Raw genomic sequence first — 22837 nt, 5'->3', positions numbered from 1 at the left:
CTTACCAGTACGTATTTGAGGCAACTACCCACGGACAGTGAAAGAACCAGCAACAAGGATTAGAAGGAACACCAATAAAAACTATTAAAGTGGAAAACTTAAGTAATGTATTTTCCTATTTTTGTAAACACACCTATTTTTTTTAAGAGGTCAGCATACAAATTCAAATTTTTCTGTCTAAAAACAAGCCAAAAAGAAACAGGAGAACAAGTTCTAAGTATCTACTGTAATGGCTACCCTTCCTGTCATGTGTGTTCCCTAAAATAGAAGTCAATTTAATTAGTCTACCATTTGGCTCACACAAGTCCAGGAATACTTCTTGTTCCCACAAGCTAGAGTACTATGCAGGGTTTTGCCTCAATAGTGCAACAGTGGAACTGCCTAACACAACTTAAAAGCAAGATCTGAAAAGATCAAACTGTTTCCAAGTTAACTGCATCCCAGAACAAAGCTCAAGAATATTTAATGGAATACAAAAATATCCAGCACCCAACAAGGTAAAATTCCAAATGCCTGGCATCCAATCAAAATTTACCAGGCATGCAAGAGCAAGAAAACACAATCCATAGTAAGAAAAAATCTATCAAAACCAACCCAGAAATGACAGATTGAATTGTAGACCTGCATATTCATACCGTTATACCTGAATTCTACTAGTATATGTTCAAGAAGCTGGAAAAAGACAGTGTATGAAAGCTATAGATGTGGAAGATATTTTTAAAAAGACTGCATTTCTAGAGATAAAACCATGTCTGAAATAAAAAATATGCTGGATGGGATTAACAACACATCACACATTACAGAAAAAAGATTAATGAACTTGGAGACATAGCAAGATTATCCAACTGAAACAGAGGAGACTGGAAAAAACGTGACTAGAACATCAGTGAGCGTCAAGCAGCCTTGATATACATGTAATTGGATTTCCAAAAGGGAAAAAAAGGGACAAAAATAAAGTGTGTGTGTGTGTGTATAAATAATGGTCAAAACTTTTTCAAATTTGATAAAAACTACAAACCCACACAGACCCAAGAAGCTCAATGAACTATAAGCACAGGAAACAATGAAAAATAAAGATTCATTTAACAAAGGATTCTTACTCACAAATTCTATTAACCAAATGTCATGTAGAAATTACTTAGACAAAGGCTAACCTTTAGTTTAACTTACTGAGTACAGTTTGTGTTGATCTTATTTTAGCAAATTATTTTTAAAAAGCTAAAGCATACTTTTTTTTTCTTAATTTTCTTTTCCTTTAATTAATATAGGTCATTCAGAACAGAATTAGGACACTGTAAAAACTTTTAAAGAAACTGAGAGGTAGAACTGAAAACAGAAGCAGATTTGAGGTTCTCCCTCAAAAACAACTTGGCAACCACTATTTTGGAACACCATTACTTTCAAAATATACATATATATTTTTAACTGTACTCAAAGTGGAAACAAGCTAACGTGTTTTTAGCATCTTTGCTAACTATTTAGGACTCCAAAATAAACTAAATATTTTTTTGGAAAAAGAATCATTTAAATAAAAACTATTAAAGTGGAAAACTTAAGTAATGTATTTTCCTATTTTTGTAAACACACCTATTTTTTTAAGAGGCCAGCATACAAATTCAAATTTTTCTGTCTAAAAACAAGCCAAAAAGAAACAGGAGAACAAGTTCTAAGTATCTACTGTAATGGCTACCCTTCCTGTCATGTGTGTTCCCTAAAATAGAAGTCAATTTCATTAGTCTACCATTTTGCTTAGGAAATAGTGGGATATTTCAAAGACAAAAAATAGTTCCATAGGAGAGCCTCCAAAAGTATATTTACTAAACCTGAAAATAAGTAATGTCCACATGCTTTTTATCTTTCCTAAGAAAAAAAATATATATATACACACATTTAGATAACATACATATTTCTTTGGGTGACAATACAAATAAAACACTTTTGGAAAACATATACTACTATGATACTTCCTGTAGGATCAACACGTACATTAAAAACAGCACACAAACTCTTTGAACACACAGACTGAGAAGTTACCACTGGAACAATTATTTATGGATGTGATTTTTACCCTCTTTTAAATAGAAAAATCTAAAAAAAAAATTTCCAATAAAATACAGGATTGATACCTTAGGTTATTAGTCTATTAATCGTAGACTTATTCTCTAGTAACATTTATTAATAATGCATGAGATTCTCACATAATAAAAGATTAGAATATTTTTAAATTAAAAGTTCCAAACTACTCTTGTAATCAGATTCTATTCAAGAGAAATAAGGCTAAATATTCATTATTTTGAGCACAGCTGTAAAATTCAGTTTCATAACCTCCACTGATGTACACACAATACATGTATGCCACAATGGTAAAACTGAAGTTTTTATTTCACAGATCCAGCTACCAACGTGATCTCAATATTCAATTCCCATCTTAAAAACTTTCCTACTTAATACAAACACAATATCATAAACATAAAAGACAAAGAAAGATATGCCTACCACATCATTACCTAGTTGTCATCAAGATTTCAGTTACCTGAATTTCAAAACTAGCTCTACTACCTTAAAGTGATCCCCCAAATATTAATCTAATAATTCACACAATAAATCATCTACTCAGCTTTAGTAGCATTTAAATTATTTGCTATTTATTAAATTATTGGTGAGCAACAGTTCCTCCCCAATCAGAGCTATTGTTTGAAATTCTCTCTTCTGAAATCTGTTACTACTTCACTAGTTTCAAATTCTGAGACATTTATTTTTAAACAAAAGGTTAATAAGAAACATTTCTGCATCAATTGGACATAACTTCACAGTAAAGGCTTCCACCCCGCCCCCCCCCCCCCGCCCCCAAGGAAACTATTCTTATTCTTTCTCTCTTATTTTACCAAATTATCAGAGGGGCACAATGTGGTTTGAATTTCAGCACTGAAGACAACCAAGTGACAATACATGGTTTACGGAATGAAAAATTAAAGTTTCATCATTTTAATCTCTGGGTTGTGATAAATAGGCTGGGCATGTAAGATCATCACCTCTTTCAAGGTCCAATTGTTAAGATGCCTGATTTTTTTTTTCCTCGCCAAAGAATCAAATTAGAAGCTTAAAACATAACATCTCTAAAGTTCACAGCATGTAATTTTTCAAAGAAAAACAAGTTACCTAGAAAAGAAAAGAAAAAAAAAGAACACTTACATGTGGAGCATGACCTGGTTCAAGAACACCCCATCTACCAAAGCCACATATTCATCCAGGTTGGTCCCATTTCCTGCAGCCAGAGGTCCAAACGTTTTCACCTACAACAGAAGGATCATCACGACACGAATGCCCACCTCCATCTCTGCGGCCACAGAGAATGCAGCAAAAGGTACAATGAAGAACACCCACTTACCCAAGTGACCAGAGGGCTGGTCATGAACTGCTCCAGAAGGGGAGTAAAAATTTCGTTCTCCATTTTACAGCTCATGTATTTGAGGGGGGGGAAAAAAAAAAGGAACCACCACAGAAATACGCCTAAGGGGAATCGGTCACTAAACGCTGAAGTAGAAATCAATGAAAGTCTATGCTGGCACGGGAAGGAAACCCCATCGTGGAGGGGAGAGAAACGCTCTCCCACCTCAAAAAACACCCCAGCGGGAAACGAGCCGAAATCCCAAGCAGCGGCTTCGACAGCAGCAGCCACGAGCCGCAGGCTGCGCTGCAAATGTCTGTACCGGGCGAGGAGGGGCAGGGAAACGGCATCGGGAGGAGGAGGAGGAAGGGAAAGGGGGCTGGAGCAGCCAGACAAAAAGCCCGTCCAGGCTGCCCGGCTCCCGCAGGAGCGCGATCCGCGAAGCTGCCTCCAATGAATTAACCGCAACGCGGGCTAAACGGACCACCACGTCGGATGTCACGGGGAGGGTGCCGGGCGGCCGCCGGGCTCGCCCTCCGCGCGCCGCTCCACACCTTCCACCCACCAGCGCGCACGGAGCTGCTGCGAACCGCGGCGCCTCCCCTGCCCGCAGCCCCTCACCAACGACAGGCAGGGCTCGCCCCTTCCTCCCCAGCAGACACCATCCCTCGGCCGCCCTCGCGCCTCGCCTCCAGCCCCCGTCCCCTCCCGGGGGGGTGGGGGCTTGACTGTGTGTCTCTAACTCCCCAGTGTTCGGAGCCCCGCCAGCCTTTTCAGGGCGCCCCTGGGAAGCCCGGGCACAAAACGGCCGCCGCACTCCAGCCTAGTCCTCGGCGCGCTCTGGAGGAGCGGGAGCAACGACTGGAGGACCGCAGTGCCGCATCACACCCCGGCCCTCGCCGCCCGGCCCCGGCCGCCGGTCCGCCGTCGGCAGGCGCGCGCCGCTCCCTCCGCGCGCAGATCCTTCCGCCGACTCCCCGCCCCTCCCGCGCCGCAGCCTCTGGATTGTGGGAGAAGAAAACCGCTGCATGAGCGCGCTCCCGAGCGCGCGCCCCCGGCCGGCCCCGCCGCCGCCCAGATCCTGGCGCCGGGCGCGGGCGCGAGCGCGCTCTCGCTGCAGCAGCTGCGGCGGCCGGCGCCTCGCTCGCGCCCAGGACGTTTGCCAGGGTCTGGGGGCGGGGAGGCAGAGGAAGGGGTCTGTCTGCTCGCTCGTGCCTAATTATGGTTTATTTCCTCCCCGAGCGCCTTCTTTGATGTGTGAAGGAAAGAGAACCAAAGTCTCCTCTTTTAACCATGAGGGATGCAGACAGCGTTTTCGGACAGTTTGGTTTGATCTGGGAAGCGTGCTTTTTGCCTGCAAAGCGGAATGGGAAAACTCATTGCAGCAAATAGCAACCGAGAGACTTGAGCCGCAAACTTGGTGTTTTGGGTTTTTTTTTATTCCTTATGTTTTCTTCTCCTTTTAAAAATCCAGTCCACGAAAGCGTGAGTTCTCTTCAAAGTTGCAAGTGAATGTAACGGGATGTTAAATAACCAAAGCTGTCTTTCAACACATTGGTATTCCCTGCCTGGAGCAAACGTGATTCAGACGTTGTTTGACTATTTGGCCATTTTAAAAAATCCAAACAAAATCAAGAGCTACTAAGAAGAAACATTTGGAAGTCGTCCAAGTTGGGTGACAAATAAATAGATTACATATTTGTCATAAATCTCTATGCTATGCACGACTGGAACCATCAAAGTAATTTTAGCAGTTCGCCAACAAAATCAAATGTTACTCTTCAAAGGAAAAATCAAGAAGACATTTTCCCTGGGAGAACATGGGCATATAAAAATTGTTTTGAGAGGGGAAGCGTATAAATATAGTATAGTTTTGCAGTGTGTACTCTTAATGTTTACACAAACATCTACTTTTGATTACTTATATGGTATTTTAAGTTAGTAGCAAAAATGGTTTTGTCATTACACTAATTAAGAAGCAGCACCATTTCTTAATTAGGTCATTGAGAGCCTGAGCTCTTCCTACCTAATTCAAATCCAGGCTCCGACACTTACCGGCTGTGTGAGCCGAGACAACTTACTGAACCTGTCGGTGGTTCACTTTCTTCATATGTGCAGCAGGAATAATAATTGGGTTAAATGAAATGGCAATGCATAGTGAGTGCTCTATAAATGTTGTTGAAGTTGTTTGCATCATCATTCCCCTTATCCCCACCCCCAGCCAAATGAAGAATCGTTAGGAAAAAACTTGAAATGTAACCTCTCCCACTTTACTTCAGTTATAGGAGAATGGCTCTCGCTTTGAAGAGAAGAGAAATGCCGTTCCAAAATGCATCTCAATTAATATTAAGATGCATTCATAGCACACTTTGCTAACTGGTAAACAGAGTAAAATCTCATATTGCCCTGGCCAGGACACAAGCCTTGGATCATTCTGGTTGCTAGCAATTATTTCCTTCTTCTCTTGATGACTCTTTCTGAATCACAAGCCTTTACTTGGAAATGCAGACCAAGAGCAAGCCAGCACCAAAAAGGAAGCATTGCTTTCAGGAGCAGCCTAATGCCTGAGAGGTTCACTTTTCTTTGTAATCCCTCAGAAGCTGGACTAAACAACATGGCAGTGTCCGTGCATATACTGGGGTTTATCTTAAGACAGACCAACCTGCTTCCTTCATACATGAAAGACCCACAAAGTATTGATACCAAAGTACAAGAAGTTAAGGGCACTTTGGATAGTGATGACTGAACGGTTAGCCCAGGAGTTGTACATTACAATTGCATTGTTTATCCAGTTTACATTTAGAAGCTAGCCCGCACAGAAATCTGGATTCCCTTCTAAAGCCAGATGGCCCCACATGCTTCCTGGTCTATCTTTAGGTTTTACACACACACACACACACACACACACACACACACACTCAACAAAGAAACATGAGGAGTTAATTGTAAAAACAGGAAGCTTTAGACCAGACTGAGGTCTGGAGCAATTTATTTGAAAACCTACCAATTCACAATTCTCTAGTTTAACAGCAGCCTTAGAAATACTTTGTAATACCTCAAGAGTACAATCAGGAAACTTCTCCGTCTGGCAAAGGAGGGATTGTACATTTACACAATTTAATGGTTTTTGAATTGCAACGTCCTGTAACATTAAATTCAAAAGTTTGTTCCAACCCTCCTTTCACTTAGGAAGAGATTTCTCCAAGGTAGTTTTGTTTCATACTTAGTAGTCATTTATTTGTCCTGAATTCATCTTTTCTTAGAATGTTAAGTCCGGCAGGAAAGGACTTTGTAAAAATCATATCCATCTGGTTAGGGTCTACATGATTTGCTCTGCTCTATTCTAATCAGAACTTAAATGGACCGTGATCACATTCAGGGGTCACAAAAGAAAGATTACCCCTCCCCATGTATTATAATTGAGGCTCCCACTGCAGGTTACACATACAAAACATTGCCCATGTACAAAAGCACACATGTGTACCTCCATCTTGATCTATACTATAGAAAGTGATAGACTTACACTGAACCAGGCTCCTCAAAGATAAATATTTGCAAAACTAATCACATCTATAAGCTAGTATGCAAACAACAAATACATCTGCAGAATGGTATCATCTATCTAAATATATAAAAGGCTGTATCTGTCCATCCGACTGGTAGCTATGATGCGCACTGACCACCAGGGGGCAGACGCTCAATGCAGGAGCTGCCATGACGCGTATTGGCCATTTAAAAATAAATGACACCACAGACCTGATGCTGACAAACCAACACTCGGCTTCCCCCAAGTGGGACACAGGCCCCGTCACCACCCGGGAGCGACACCTCACCAAATCGTAGCCAATGCTGCCAAGTCCCCATGGTGCAAAATGAGGCCCACAGCGAGCCCAGCCAGGAACAGTTGCTGTGGGTGCCGGGTAATGACATCAGTAGCAATGCCTGGCTTCCTCTCCCTAGCGACTAGCCTCCTTAGAGTTTCTTCAGCCCAGGAACCCAACTTCCTTTATAGCCAGGTGCAAACATTTTAAAGTTTAACCAAATGTTTGTGAAGCATTTTCCCGTGCCTCATCTTAGTTGATCCTCACAGAAGTCCTGGAGTGGGTAGATAGGAGACTCAGTAGAATCCTATTTTCCTTTCGTTAGCAAGACATGAATAGCAATGTTAAAATATTTCTTCTAATTGATTTCCTTTCAATGTGCATGAATCCATACACCGGGACCCTAGTTGTTTATAATACCCCCAAATTGAAATAACCCAAATGCCCATTGACTAATAAATTAATAAATAAAATGTGGTAAAGTCATACAATGGAATATTTTTGGCAATAAAAAAGAATGAAGTACTAATACATGCTACACCGTGGAAACATTATGCAAAGTTAAAGAAGCCAGTCACAAAGGACCATCTTGGAATGATTCCATTTATATGAAATGTCCACAAGAGACAAATCTATAGAGACAGAAAGTAGATTAGTGGATGTCTAGGCCTGGGAAGATTGGGAGGATATGGGGAGTTCACAGCTTAGAGTAAGGGGTTTCTTTTTGAGAAAATGAAAATAGTCTAAAATTGACTGTGGTGATAAATGCATAATTCTATGAACATACTAAAAAACCATTGAATTGAACACCTTAAATGGCTGAATTGTCAATTACAGTATTTCTAAAAAAATTGTTTAAAAAATTGGCACCATTGCCTCATAAATATTATTTTTATATGCTATCAAAAGATCCATTCTCAGGCCTTGGCCAGGTAGCTCAGCTGTTTAGAGCATCATCCCAATACACCAAGATTGTGGGTATGATGCTCGATGAGGGTACATACACGGATCAACCAATAAATACATAGATAAGTGGAATAAGTCTCTCTCTCTCTCTCTCTCTCTCTCTCTCTCTCTCTCATTAATTTTTAAAAGTCCAATCTCTCACAGACTTTTCTTTTATTATTCTTTTCATATGTTTTTTATTGATTTCAGGGAGAGGAAGGGAGAAGAAGGGGAGAGATATAGAAACATCAATGATGAGAGAGAATTATAATACAATGAGACAGAGAGAAATTAAGTACATTGCTTAACTTCTTTGAGCCTCGGCTGTAAAATGAGCATACATACTAATTTCATTCCCTACTAGACATTTGCTTAGTCCAGTGATGGTGAACCTATGACACGCGTGTCAGAGGTGACACGCGAACTCATTTTTTTGGTTGATTTTTCTTTGTTAAACGGCATTTAAATATATAAAATAAATATCAAAAATATAAATCTTTGTTTTACTATGGTTGCAAAGATCAAAAAATTTCTATATGCGACACGGCACCAGAGTTAAGTTAGGGTTTTTCAAAATGCTGACACGCCGAGCTCAAAAGGTTCGCCATCACTGGCTTAGTCAGTGGACTTGTTGCTCTGTCCTGTGTCTCAACTAAGCAGGGGAAAAGAAAGTTAAAAAGAGATGACAGGGCAGAGGAAAGGATCCTTCTTTCAGTCCAATCTTCATTTATTCTGCTCAAATACTTCAGTGCCGTGCTCCAAAGTGAACCATCACAAATTCACCATTATATTCCATGCTACCATCCCCAGCTGAAATACCCTTTCCTGCTTTCTATCCTGGTCAACTCCCAATCCTCCTTCAGGATTCAAGTGTCACTCTCCGTGAAGCATTCTTCTTCTGGGTTGAGTTGACCACTCCCTCTTTTGTGCCTGCATAGTATCTAATCTCTTTATTTCATATATATTTATATATTTTAAAAATGATTTCTGAGAGGAAGAGAGAGATAGAAACATCAATGATGAGAGAGAATCATTGATTGGCTGCCTCCTGCACACACCCCAGTGGGGATCGAGCCTGCAACCCAAGCATGTGCCCTGACTGGGAATCAAACTGTGACCTCCTGGTTCATAGGTTGACGCTCAACCACTGAGCCACGCAGGCCAGGCTTTCCTTTATTTTTGCTCACATGTTCTTTTTCTGAGTAGATGGGGAACTCCTGGAGAGTGACTTGTTTTATTCATCTTTGTATACCTGACATTTAAGACAGCATCTCAGTCAATATCTCAAAGAGTCTTCCTTCCACCAGTTTAAATTCCCAACAATTGGCAAGAGCTCACAGCAAAGAAACTTCCGAAAAGGACTATTCTAATTAACTAATGACCTAGAAGGGGCATTAACGAGCAATTACTGCTTGCCAGCGAATTGGAAGAACTAAAAAGACACTGAGACCATAAAATAAATGGCTTTCAAGACAAATTTTTCCTGACTCTATATAATCTTTTCTCTGAGAGAAAAGCTTGGAGGAATACATAAACATCACATAATCTTTTACTTCTCAGATACTATATAATGATATTTATCCTTTTCAACACCCAATAAGGTTATTTTTTACATTTTGTATCATTTTGAAAGAAATATTCTAGAAAGGTGTTATAATTATCAAGGTTTTATTGCACAGGATATACTGAACAGAAATTGACCTTTTAGTATAGAAATATGTCATCACAATTGACTTAAATTATTGTTTTTCACTTTTAGTATAATGATATATTCAGAGGCTCTTAAAAAGTGCAAGGATATTTGACCTACACTCACAGGTCCCAGACAACTATGTTTTAAATTTTTATTTTACTTGAGTAGTTTTTCTATTTTCTCTCTCGGTTGTTGGTTTTTGCTGCTGACAATATCAGTATCAATAGTCCCCATTCTATCTTGCTGCTTCTAATTTACTGTATGCAGGGAATTCACAGATTGTTAAAGCAATCTGAAGGATTTAATAATTTTTGAGTGAGGACCTGATGGCTCTTCTATGAGCAAAGTCCATGAATTGGCAATAGGCCTAAAAGTGTCTTTGGTGTAATGTTTTTGCTAACTGTCAGTTGCTTGGTCTTAGGTAAGGTGGTGCTATCCTATTTCTTTAACTACTTTGCTGTGGTATGACATGAAATACTCTTATAAATTAATGGTTACTTACCAGGTATTTCCAGAATATGAGCATCCTATCATGTGATCAGTTCTTCCTTTAACTCAAATCTGCTATAGATGGTGACTCATTCATTCCTATTTACAATACTGCTAATGGAAAGATACTAAATAAATGGAAACCTGATAGCTAGAGGAGAAAATAAAAACATGTATAGAAAAGGACAAATATTATGAAATGGAATTCCAAATGATGAAAAAAAATCACTCTCCTATTTTGATGATAAGCCTATCCCAAGCCTCTACTATCTACCCATTTCCATCCTGCAGACAGACATTAGCAATACCTAACTAAAAGAGAACCTCACCTATGTCAGAACAAATGATGGATCATTAATAAAATAGACAAGAATTTCATGTGACAGGCACTGTTCTTACAGTGAAGACCACAGAAATATAATTGATAAATTATACACTATGATACACAAGTTTAAAACCTAATAAAAGAATCACAAACTGGCTATTGTTGATATAATGATACCATAGTTAGGGTATCTTTGAATTTGCCACACTGCTTTCCATTTAAGGTAAATTAGCAAGTAGTTTTTCACATAAAGCACAACTTGTGCTTTTAGGTTACTGAAAATAAATGTGTACTAAAACAATGAAATATTTCTAACCAAAGGAAAAATTCAGATCTGCTTCCATATAAAAAATCAATTACAAATGATAATAAGCGTTACAAATGGGGAAATATGAAGACATTTTATTTACTTCTGTTGAACAGCAGTAGAAAGGTGTATTTGAGTGTATGTATTTGATGTTCTGCTGTTGAAAGTTAAAATTTTCATGAAACATTAAAAATTTAAATGTAAATGTTTTACTTACTAATTTTCAATCACCATGTGACAGTTGAATCTTTTCTTAACATATTAGCTTGAGAAGATTCTCAGCCTCAATTTTATTCCATGAATTTCTAACCTAAAGATCTACTTTTGGTTTCTTACTAAAACAGCAATAGAAAATATTCAGTTGCATGAAACTGAACACATTTCATATTTTTAAAATTATTTTATGTTCTCACTAGAGGCCCAATGCACAAATTCCTGCATGGGTGGGGTCCCTTGGCCTGGCCAGCAATTGGGGCCAATCGGGGCCATCTCACTCAGTCCTGATTGAGTGAGCAATCGGGGCCGATCAGGGCCAGCCGGCCAGGGGGTGGGATTATGGGAGTTGGCTGGCCGCGGGAGGTTGGCTGTGGAAGCATACTGACCACCAGGAGGCAGCTCCTGCATTGAGCGTCTACCCCTTGGTGGTCATTGTGTGTCATAGCAACTGGCCAACTGGTCATAATGGTTGCTTAGGCTTTTATATATATACTAGAGGCCCAGTGCACAAAAATTTGTGCACTCGGGGGGGAGTGGGGGTCCCTCAGCCCGGCCTGTGCCCTCTCGCAGTCTGGGACCCCTCGGGAGATAACACCCTGCTGGCTTAGGCCTGCTCCTGGGTGGCAGAGGGCAGGCCCAATCCCTAGGTGCAGCCCCTGGTCAGGCTCAGAGCAGGGCCGATTGGGGAGTTGGGGCGCCGCCCCCTGTCATGCACAGAGCAGGGAGATTGGGAGGTTGTGATGCCACCCTCAGTCATGCTCAGGGTAGGGCCGATTGGGGGGTTGGGGCACCGCCCCCTGTCACACTCAAGGCAGGGTCGATGGGAAGGTTGCGGCGCCACCCCCTGTCACGCACAGAACAGGGCCAATCAGGGGGTTGGGGAGCTCCCCCCTGTCACGCACAGAGCAGGGCCCATCAGGGGGTTGGGGAGCTCCCCCCTGTCACTCACAGAGTAGGGCCGATAGGGGAGTTGGGGCACCACCCTCTGTCACACACAGAGCAGGGCAGATCAGGGGGTTGGGGCGCTGCCCTCTATCACCCACAGAGCAGGGCCGATCAGGGGGTTGGGGTGCCAGCACTATCACACTCAGGGCAGGGCCGATGGGGAGGTTATGGCTCTACCCTGTCACACACAGAGCAGGGCCTGTGGGGTGGGGGGGTTGGGGCGCCGCACCCTGTCACACACAGAGCCGCAGGGCAATCAGGGGGTTTGAGCGCTGCCCCCTGTCACGCTGATCCCGGTGCCTGGAGGCCTCGCGGCTCCGCTGATCCAGGTGCTGGGAGGCATATTACCCTTTTACTATATAGGATAGAGGCCTGGTGCATAGGTGGGGCTGGCGGGTTTGCCCTGAAGGGTGTTCTGGATCAGGGTGGGGGTCCCCACTGGGGTGCCTGGCCAGTCTGGGTGAGGGGCTGAGGGCTGTTTTCAGGCCGACTGAAGCTCCCAACTGCTCCTTTTTTTCTTTTTTATTCTGGGCCAGCCTTAGCTCTGGCTCCAGCTCTGAGGCCTCTGCTGCTGAAAGAAGGTATCTGGTTTGTTTGGGTTCTATAATCGAAACAATGTATAACTCCAGCTCTGAGATCCTGGGCTCGCTGAAAGCAGGTTTCTGGGGTTTTGTTTAGCTTCTATATTTGTTACAATGTTTCTTAAACTGCAAGCTCAGAGGCCGGCAATGCAGGCGGGGAACGTTGGAGTCCTCTGTCACTGAAGCAAGCAAGTCTCATGTTAGTTTCAAGGTGCCTGGCTGCCGGCCGCCATCTTGGCTGGCAGTTAATTTGCATATCTCGCTGATTAGCCAATGGGAAGGGTAGCGGTCGTACGCTAATTACCATGTTTCTCTTTTATTAGATAGGACTAGAGGCCCAGTGCACGAAAATTCCTCCATTGGGGGGCAGGGTCCCTAAGCCCAGCCTGTGCCCTCTCCCAGTCTGGGACCCCTTGGGGGATGTTCGACTGATGGCTTAGGCCCACTTCCCAGGGGATTTGGCCTAAGCCGGCAGCCGGACATCCCTCCAGCAGTCTGGGAGCCCTCGGGGGATGTCTGTGGGGAGCAGCCCTAAGACATTAATCAGACATCCTTGGCGCTGCTGCAGAGGTGGGAGAGGCTTCCACCAATGCCACTGTGCTGGCCAGCTGTGAGCCAGCTTCTGGTTGAGCAGCACTCCCCCTGTGGAAGCACACTGACCACCAGAAGCAGCTCCTGCATTGAGCATCTGCCCTCTGGTGGTCAGTGCACATTATAGTGACCGGTCTTTCCCAGTCATTCTGCCATTAGGGTCAATTTGCATATTATCATTTTATTATATATGATAGATTATAAAAACAATGTTCCATTGTCATATTTGAGTAAATCACAACATAAAGAAGAAACAAAAAAAATCAAACCTCTAATTCTACCATTCAGAGGTTAATATAGTGCTGCATTTATTTCAATTTATTAAAAAATTGTACCACTATCATAACACATTAGAAAATACAACAATAATTAAAATTTGGACATACCTCTCAGTTTAAACTTTTTAATGAATGGACTTCAAGTGCTTTTTAATAACATTCATTATATGTTAAGTGTGTACCAATTTTTATTTTTATTTTTAAAAATATATTTTTATTAATTCCAGCAAAGAAGAGAGAGAGAGAGATGGAAACATCAATGATGAGAGAGAATCATTGATCTGCTGCCTCCTGCACACCCCCTACTGGGGATCGAGCCTGTAACCTAGGCATGTGCCCTTGACCAGAATTGAACCTGGGACCCTTCAGTCCATAGGCTGACATTCTATCTACTGAGCCAAACCAGCTAGGGCCCAGATTACCAATTTTTAAAACATCAAATTCCAAATTTCCAGAACCAAATTCCCAGAACCATATGTAAATTTGACTAATACATCTTGCAGAAGAATAAAAGTGTCATTTCTGGATTTTAAGTATAACTGCAGTTATATATATTTGTCAGTGCATTCTCACTTTCTTCATTAATCAATATTTATTGAGCTACCATATGTGTGAGATAGCATATTGACATACAAGACCATAGAAAATTGTACCTAAATGAAGCCAAAAGAAATAAAATGGCAAATATATCATTCAATCAATTCCTCAGAGGTTGGCAAACTTTTTCTGTAAAAACCCAGATAGTAAATATTTTAGGTTTTTCATGCCACAAGGTCTCTGTTGCAACTGCCACGGTAGCATAAGGCAGCCATTGACTATACATAAAGTAATAGGCATTGCTGTGTTGTAGTAAACCTTTATTTGCAACAAAAGACGGTGGGCCATTGTTTGTAGACCTCTAAACTAGTATTCACTGTATTTACACTGGATCAGCAAAACAGAAAACAGGATTGAAGGTTTTTCTAGTCAATTAATTTTATAAATAATTAAATTAACCATCCAACTATATTGTATATGCGGAAGAGTTGGTCTACAAGTTGTTTGAAAATGGATTTCGTTATTCTAGTGTATCAGGTATAATTCAAATTGTTTTCAATTTCTCATGTTGTTAACATTGAAAACCTTTCCCCTGGATATAAAACCATTTTGGGGGGAATTCTCTTGAGTTCCTGCAAGAAACAGGGGACAACTTTGAAGTGTTTAACAAGAGAATTTAATGATGGGATGATTTAGACAGGTGTGAGGAGTAAGTGGTAAATCGCAGAGAAAGGCAGAGAGGTCAGAACTAAATGCCCGCAAGAAAAACTATCTAGCACAGAGCTGCATGTGAAAACTGTGGATAATACCTAGATCCATTTCTATAAATTCTTTGATAGTCATACAAGATGGAAATTCTTTCCAAAATGCCACGACAAAACAGAGGAACCTGATATATGTTGACAGTAAAATGCCATAACATTTGTGGCATATAGTTTGGCATATATGATCTGTTAATGAAAGGTTTAAACCAAACCTTTTTTTTTCTCACTTGAGGATATGTTTTTATTGACTTGAGAGAGAGAGAGAAACTTCGATGTGAGAGAGAAACATCGATGTGAGAGAGGAGCATTGATCGGTTGCCTTCTGAACATGCCCGACTGGGAATCAAACCCAAAACCTAGGTACGTGCCCTGACCAAGAACCAAACTCACAATCTTTTGGTGCAATGGGACGATGCTCCAATCAGCTGAGCCACCCAGACAGGGCCCCAATTTTTTTTTTTGACTGACAAATACCAGTATAAAATATCAGTGCCTTTCAATGTCTTGTACATAGTATTTGCTCTATATTAGTTGAATGAATAAATTTGTTAAAAGAATATTTTTTCTAACTTTTATTTAAAGAATGATTTTTAAGTAGCAGAAAATGTAATTTATTAAAAAACATTATTTTTGAAAAATCACAAAATTGGGTTAACATGTCTATGGGGTACTTGTGATTCTCTTACCTGTATCCTTCACTCACAGCAAAACCTGGAAGCTGTACACACAAGCTAACTTTCACTAACACTTACTCATTCAACATTTATTTAGACTATCTCCCCATTTGAAATCAGTTATCATTTTGTTTAATAAAAGCAAAATTGATAACAAATTGGAGTCATGCTTTTTACTTATATTTGAGAAAGTTCTAATAGCCTCTACCCAAAATCATTGTGAAATCTACATAGTAGACAGCCAGGGTACTGCCTGAAATACTGTTTGTAGATAATACCATCTAGATCGCCTATATTTCACAATATATTAATCATGTGAAGACTCTGGCTCTGAATTAGGAAGAAATCCTTTATGTGTAAATGTAAACTTTCACAAACTCATACATAACTTCTGTGACAGGTTTTCAAGTCCTGGATTGGGCATATTTTTTATCTGAAAAGGCTTTAGATTTCATCCCCTTTTTAGTTTAAGACATGGCAATTGGACGTCAATTATATTGCAGCTACAATTTTCAAGTTTTAGTAATTTTGAATTAGCAACCCAGCTATCTTTGTCTTCTTTATTTTCTTTTATTTACTATGGCCTTTTCTAACTAATACTTTAATTTTTTTGAACGAGGATCATAAGAACAATGGCCATGTTTTTCCTGTAGCTCAATGAAAAAGCACTTTTCTCTTACTCATTTTGCAGGGACATATCAAATTACGTGGAATTGGCAAAAATCAACATGATTTTGTGAAGAGCAAATCCTGCCAAACTAATTTCTTTTTCTAAACTGCAGACCCTGGCAGATGGTATAGCAATGATCACCTCTACAAAACATCATCTGTGTCTACTTACTGGTATATATATCAAGTGTTTTTACACAAACTGTGGTGCTTAAGACAGAGGTAGAATCATGAAAAGAATGCTTCTTCTCCCCTCATTACACTCTTGAATGCTGATCTCAGCATAAAAGTGTAAATGAGACTGGAATTGGTTATCGAGTGTGCCAAGTACACACAGATTGTACATCATCCCTGTCTCCAGAGAATTTGGAAAGTAGAATTCCACCTGGCCTAGAAATCAAGTGACCTGGTACTACCAGGGATTCTCCAAATAACATGAAATCCCAGTACTTCTGCACTAAAGGACCCCATCTTGACAACTAAAAAAAATTCCCGTATATTTCAAAAATAATCTCTTAGTAATATCTGATGTTTCCTGAAGCTGTGAGGAGCACTATCCATATGCCTTAGCTGCAAATGTCAGTCCAAAGTTTTATTCAAGGTGCTTTGTCCAATACGAACTTCCTGTTTAGTTTCTTTCCTTTGTCCATTCAGTGAATAAGCATTTTGAGTATTTATTACATGCCAGGCATGGGAGATACAAAGATAAATAAGATGTTTCCATTTGACACACAAACACTCAGGGATCTTATGGTTAGGAAATACAGACAAACTGATTATTCTCTAACAGGGCAATGGGTGATGTGTGATATTTGAGGGAGAAAAAGGAAAGTTTTAATAGAACATCTTCACAAAAAGGTGACTTGATCCAGGCCTTGAAGGAAAAGTAGTTATTCAATGGGGAGGGGCAGTATAGGGAATTTCAGGTGGAAGATCAACAGAAGCAACACATCTAAGTACAGAAGAGCGTCACGTGTTTGGGGAGATATGAGTAGGTTTGCGTGGCTAAGGAACATAGTTTCGGAGGGTGTGGAAAACGGTGAGAAATGAAAGTTAAAGTCATATTGTGAAAAAACTCAAATATCATAGTTTATTTTATGGTCAGTAGGGGTCAATTGAAGCTTTCAAGAAAATATCAGACTTCTCTTTTATTATTATTTTTAATCCTCACCCAAGGATTAAAAAAATATTGATTTTTAGAGAGAGAAGAAGGGAGGGAGAGAAACACCAATGTGAGAGAGAAACATGGATTGATTGCGTTCCATAAGAACCCCGAGTGCGGGCTGAACCCACAACCTGTTTCAGGTTGTCATTTTTAGTGTATAAAACATAACTGATTTTTGCATGTTGATTTTATGTACTGAAACTTTAGTGAATTCATTTATTAGTTCTAAGAGGTTTTTGGTGATCTGTAGGGTTTTCTATCTATATCAGATTACATCATCTGTTTTTTGTTTGTTTGTTTGTGTGTGTGTGTGTGTGTTTGTTTTTGTTAATCCTCACCCAAGGATATTTTCCCATTGATTTTTAGGGAGACCAGAAGAGAGAGGGAAAGACAGAGAGAAACTTTGATGTGAGAGAAACACATCAATTGGTTGCCTCCTGCATGTTCCCAGGGAGAAGCCTGCAACCAACTTGTATGCCTTTGACCCGTGACCCTTTGGTCCACAGGCTGATGCTCTATCCACTGAGCCAAACCTAGCCGCTAGGGCATATCATCTGCAAACAGAGAAAGTTTTACCTCTTCATTTCTGATTTGGATGCTCTTATTTCATTTTCTTGTCTAATTGCTTAGGTTAGGGCTTCCATTACTATGTTGAATATGAAAGCAGGCTCTCTGTCTTGTTTCTGATCTTAGAAGAAAAGCTTTCAACTGTCCACCACTGACTATAGTGTTAGCTGTGGACTTGTCATGTATGGGCCTCTATTACATTGAGATACATTTCTCCTATACCCAATTTGTGAAGAAGTTTTTATCATGAAAGGATGCTGAATTGTGTGAAATGCCTTTTCTGCATCTACTGAGATGATCATATGATTTTTTATCTTTCTTTCATTCTATTAATGTCAGAAATCACACATTGATTTGCATTTGTTAAAATCATTCTTGCATCCCAGGGGTAAATCCCACTTGATCATGGATTCTTTAATGTGCTTTTTTTATGTTTTTATTGTGGTAAATATAAATAATATAAAATTTACCATTTAAACTATTTTTAGGTGGTTCAGTGGCATTAAGTACATTCATATTTTTTTTTAATTCATATTTTTGTACAATCATCACCACTACTCATCTCCAGAAATTTTTCATCATCCTGTTGGGGGCAGTGAAAATTGGAGTTAGACCAGTGGTGTCAGACCAAACATGGATTCAGCAACCTCGGTACTTGAGTCTAGCTAGGACAGAATTCAGAGCCAAGACTCAAACTATAAGAGAAATTTCATTTGGAACATCACAGAGGTAGAAGTACTTCATAGAAGAAATGGGCTTAGGAGACAAGTTATAGAGGTAAAGGAAGGACCCTTGGAGCTTAGAAGTGAGGAGGGTAAAGGTGACATGCCTGAGGGGGATAGGGTTGGGGTGGGGGAAGGTAAAAGGCCCTGGCATGCTCTCAGGAGGGTGAGAGCGCTGGATCCTCTGTCCTAAGGGTTTTAAGGGTAGAGATTTTAGGGGAGGTCCAAGAGGAAGATCTCAATAGAATATTCAGCATCTTTCCAGGTATGTCTTTTCTGGGTCAGGGTCTCCACTAATTGGTTGGTTGGCCGGTCCTGGGGCAGAGTGATGGTGGGGTTAGGGTGATGGTGGTGTGTGTGTTGTTTTTCATTGCAGCTGGTCCTGAGGTCAGCCTTGGCATGGTGCTGCTTGTCTGGTTTTGCAGCTTTTCTGGGCCTGGAGCTGAAATGGAACTGAGGTCTAGATGTTATCCCTATGGAGGAAAGGTCAGGGCGTCCAAACCACAGATCAGCAGATATGCTAAGGGAGGAAAGGTCACCTTGGGAATGAGGTCCCACCCTACAATTGCTAGGCACCTGGGACTTTCCACCCTGGTGACTTTCTGTTCCTGGCGAATCATTCTTGCTCTGCTCATATCTATCTAACTTCCTACCACAATCCCAAATCCATTACACAATACTCTCCATTTCTTCCCTTTCCCAGTCACAGGGAACCACTATTCTACTTTCTGTCTCTATAAAGTTGACTATTCTAGGAACCTCAAAAATAAAATCATACAATATTTGCCCTTTTGTGTCTGGCTTATTTCATTTTCCATAAGGTCTTCAAAGTACATCCATGTTGTAGCTTGTATCAGAATTGCATGTTAGGAGCATGAAAGCCCCGCTCCCCTGTCTCAATCTGGGACAAACTCTGAGGCATAACTAACATCTGAGTTCCCCTGTGGGATCAGGCTGCAGCTACCCTCAGTGATACTTTGCCTGAAGTCACACTTTTGTTTGGCTTCTTCCTGTCCTTATTCTGCTTCTCATACTCCACATTATTTTCTCCAGGCAGTACTTTCTGGAAAAATCACTTGCACTAGAATTCTCATTTCCTGGTCTGTTTTCAGAGAATCCAAACTAAGACATCAAGAAACAACTTGTACCCATAATATTAATTTTTCTTGAGGCACTTCAAAAAATAGGAAAATGCAAGCTATCTAATAGGAAAAAAATGGCTAAAGGTTTAAACAGATATTTTATAAAAGAGCACATCCAAGTGATCAATAAACATATGAAAAGGTACTGTACTTCATTAGTCATTAGGGAATACAAATTGAAATCACAGTGGTTTACCACTACACACCCACCTGAAAAACTAAAATGGAATGACCAAGTGTTGGGGAGGATGTGAAGCAAACAGAGTTCTCATATTGCCGGTGGGAGTGTAAATTGATCCTTTGAAAAACTACTTGGCAGCATGTACTAAAACCAAATGTGCATATTCCATAGCGCAGTAACTCCACTGCTAAGTAAATATACAGCAGGAATGTATGTCTGTGTATACCAAAGGTATTTGCTGGGATGTTCATGGTGGCTCTATTTGTAGTAACCCCAAACTGGGAACCACCCGGATGCCCATAATGGATATATAACAGAATACTGTACAGAAAAAAGGATGATCTACCCAGAACAATATAGATGATTCTCTCAATGTCATGTTCAGTGAAAGAAGCCAGACACAAATAAGTGCATATTGTATAATTCTATTGCTATTAAGAACAAAAGTAGGTGAGCTATCTTTATTCTTGGAAGTAGATTGTGGTTAATTGCCCAGGGAGGTGGGAGGTGGGGTAGAGGTTGACAGGAGTAAAAAGAAAACACAAGGAGGGCCCTTGGGGCAATGTTCTGTTTCTTGGCCTGGTTACTGGTTACCCTGTGTGTTCAGTTTATGAACATTCACTGAGCTGTACACTTTGATATGTGCATAGGTGTATAGTTCTATTAAATTTTTTTATATATGATTCAAAAATAACTTCTGCCAGAATAATTGAATAAACTATTGCATAGCAACACAAAGTCATATCACAGAGCTGTAAAAGTGAATGAGGAAGATCACCTTGAACTAACTTCAAAATAAATCTGTAAGCGTGAAAAACAAAGTACAGAAGAAAAGAAGGGAAATAAAACATATCTGGATCTGCTTATTTGTGGAAGAAGAATGAGAAATAGGAGGAGGGGCAAAGAAAGGGGGAGAGGGGGGTAAGTGAGTAGAAGAGACTAGAGGAGAGAAGAGTGGAGAGGAGAGGAGTGCAGGGCAGGGAAGGAAAGGGGATAATAAAATGGTTAGCAACCAGGAACCTGGGAAATGCCTTCTCATATCCTGTTCCTGCTTCTCTATTTAATTCTCATTTCGCTGCTGATCAACTGTCTCTGCTCCTCAGTTCACACATTCAGGTTACAGCTGTAGTCCAGCTCTGACGTTTTTAAATTTCCTTCACTCAAGACAGTAGATCCGTCTGAATAAGAATATTACAGACCCGATTTCAAATTCCTGGTAGAAAGAATCTGCTAGATCCAGTTTGTGTCAGATCTCTACCCATGGTCTGATGATCTGTGACCAAGGAATGAAGTCATATAAATAGAGATATGATTGTCTGGGGCCCATCTTTAAAGAAAAGGAAGTTAAGCTAGATCACTGTGAAATGAGCCAACACCCAAGGAGAGTTAAATGCAATTGTTAAGTGGAAACAAGAGAGTCAAGTATAATAAATCCCATTTCTATAGAAACAGAACAAAACTGTGAATATACAAATATATGTCTCTTGCTAATGCATATATTAGAAGAGTCTGAAAAGACTTTAGTGAATAGGAAAAAGACATTTATATTTTAACTTTTTATTATGAAATAATTTCAGATTTACAAGAGTTGCAAAAATAGTACATAAAATTCCTGTATACTCTTACCTCAACTTCCCCAAATGTTAAATGTTACATAACCATATTAAAATCATCAAAAACTCCCTAGCCAGTTTCTCAGTGGTTAGAGCATCGGCCTGTGGACTGAAAGGTCACAGGTTTGATTTTGGTCAAGGATACCCTACGGGCTCAATCCCAGCCCAGTTGGGGTGAGTGCGGGGGGCAACCAATCAATGTGTCTCTCTCACATCAATGTTTTTCACTCTCTGTCTCTCCCCCTCCCTTCTATTCTCTCTAAAAATCAAAGGGGGAAAAATATCCTTGGGTGGGGATTAACAACAACAAAAAAGATCAAAACCAAGGAAATAACACCAATAAATACCACTAACTAATCAATAGGCTATATTCAAATTTTGCCAATGGTCCCTCCACTAATGCCATCCTTTTCCTGGACAATCAGGATCACATAATGCATTTAGTTATCATGTCTTCTTTGACTCTTTAATCTGGGATAGTTTTTTAATCCTCATTTGTCTTTCATGACTTTGACACTTTTTCTCTTGGTCATTAATAAGTATCCTCTGGGAAGATACTTTCAGGTTATGTAAAAATCCCATTTCTCCAAACTTAAGCCAAACAATTTTAGCATTCATTATTGACTCTTGCCTGAAACAATTTTTACTATAGTGTTTGGCAAATGGCTATTTTCTATTTCCATCACTTCTTCAACATTTATTACTTGGAATGCTACTATAATTCTGAATTTTTTCTCTTACCCAACTATTTGTATAATTGTATTAATTATTTATTTATCATGTGGTCTTATGGACATTGGTTGTATTCCATGGGTTATAATATATTGCTATCATTATTGATTTTGTTGCTTAAATTGTTTTAGATTTAGCCATTGGGATCCCCTTTTAGCTGTATACTTTTTTTTACCCTTTTAAAAATTTTTTTAAAATATATTTTATTGGTTTTTCTACAGAGAGGAAGGGAGAGGGACAGAGAGTTAGAAACATCGATGAGAGAGAAACATTGATCAGCTGCCTCCTGCACACTCCCCACTGGGTATGTGCCCGCAACCAAGGCACACGCCCCTGACCGGAATCGAACCCGGGACCCTTTGAGTCTGCAGGCCGACGCTCTATCCATTGAGCCAAACTGGTTAAGGTACCCCTTTTTTAGCCATTGGTTTTTATGTTCTTTCAACATTCTCCCATCATTTTTTGAGCATTTATCTTTTGGCATTACAAGAT

General features: G+C 40.2%; 1 protein-coding gene and 1 pseudogene across 7 annotated transcripts in view; one reads left to right on the top strand and one right to left on the bottom strand.

Annotated features, from left to right (window-relative positions):
* The window catches only part of CCDC88A (coiled-coil domain containing 88A), a 109683-nt gene extending 105366 nt beyond the window's left edge, over nt 1-4317 (bottom strand). For 4 of the 7 annotated variants that reach the window (XM_036334524.1, XM_036334523.1, XM_036334527.1 and 1 more), the window contains exons 1-2: nt 3389-4316; nt 3193-3293 (exon numbers count right to left, since the gene is read on the bottom strand). In XM_036334524.1, the coding sequence (XP_036190417.1) occupies nt 3193-3293; nt 3389-3463 (176 nt within the window). In that variant the 5' untranslated portion in view covers nt 3464-4316. Of the gene's footprint in view, nt 1-3192; nt 3294-3388 lie in introns of all 7 variants that reach the window. The other 3 variants (XM_036334528.1, XM_036334529.1, XM_036334526.1) reach the window with 2 other exon arrangements.
* The window catches only part of LOC118669427, a 60052-nt pseudogene continuing 40764 nt past the window's right edge, over nt 3550-22837 (top strand).

This window comes from Myotis myotis, unplaced genomic scaffold (assembly GCF_014108235.1).
Source record: "Myotis myotis isolate mMyoMyo1 unplaced genomic scaffold, mMyoMyo1.p scaffold_m19_p_14, whole genome shotgun sequence".
Classification (NCBI taxonomy): Eukaryota; Metazoa; Chordata; class Mammalia; order Chiroptera; family Vespertilionidae; genus Myotis; species Myotis myotis.
Note: the sequence above shows the minus strand (reverse complement) of the source record. Positions and strands in the feature narration are given on the sequence as shown.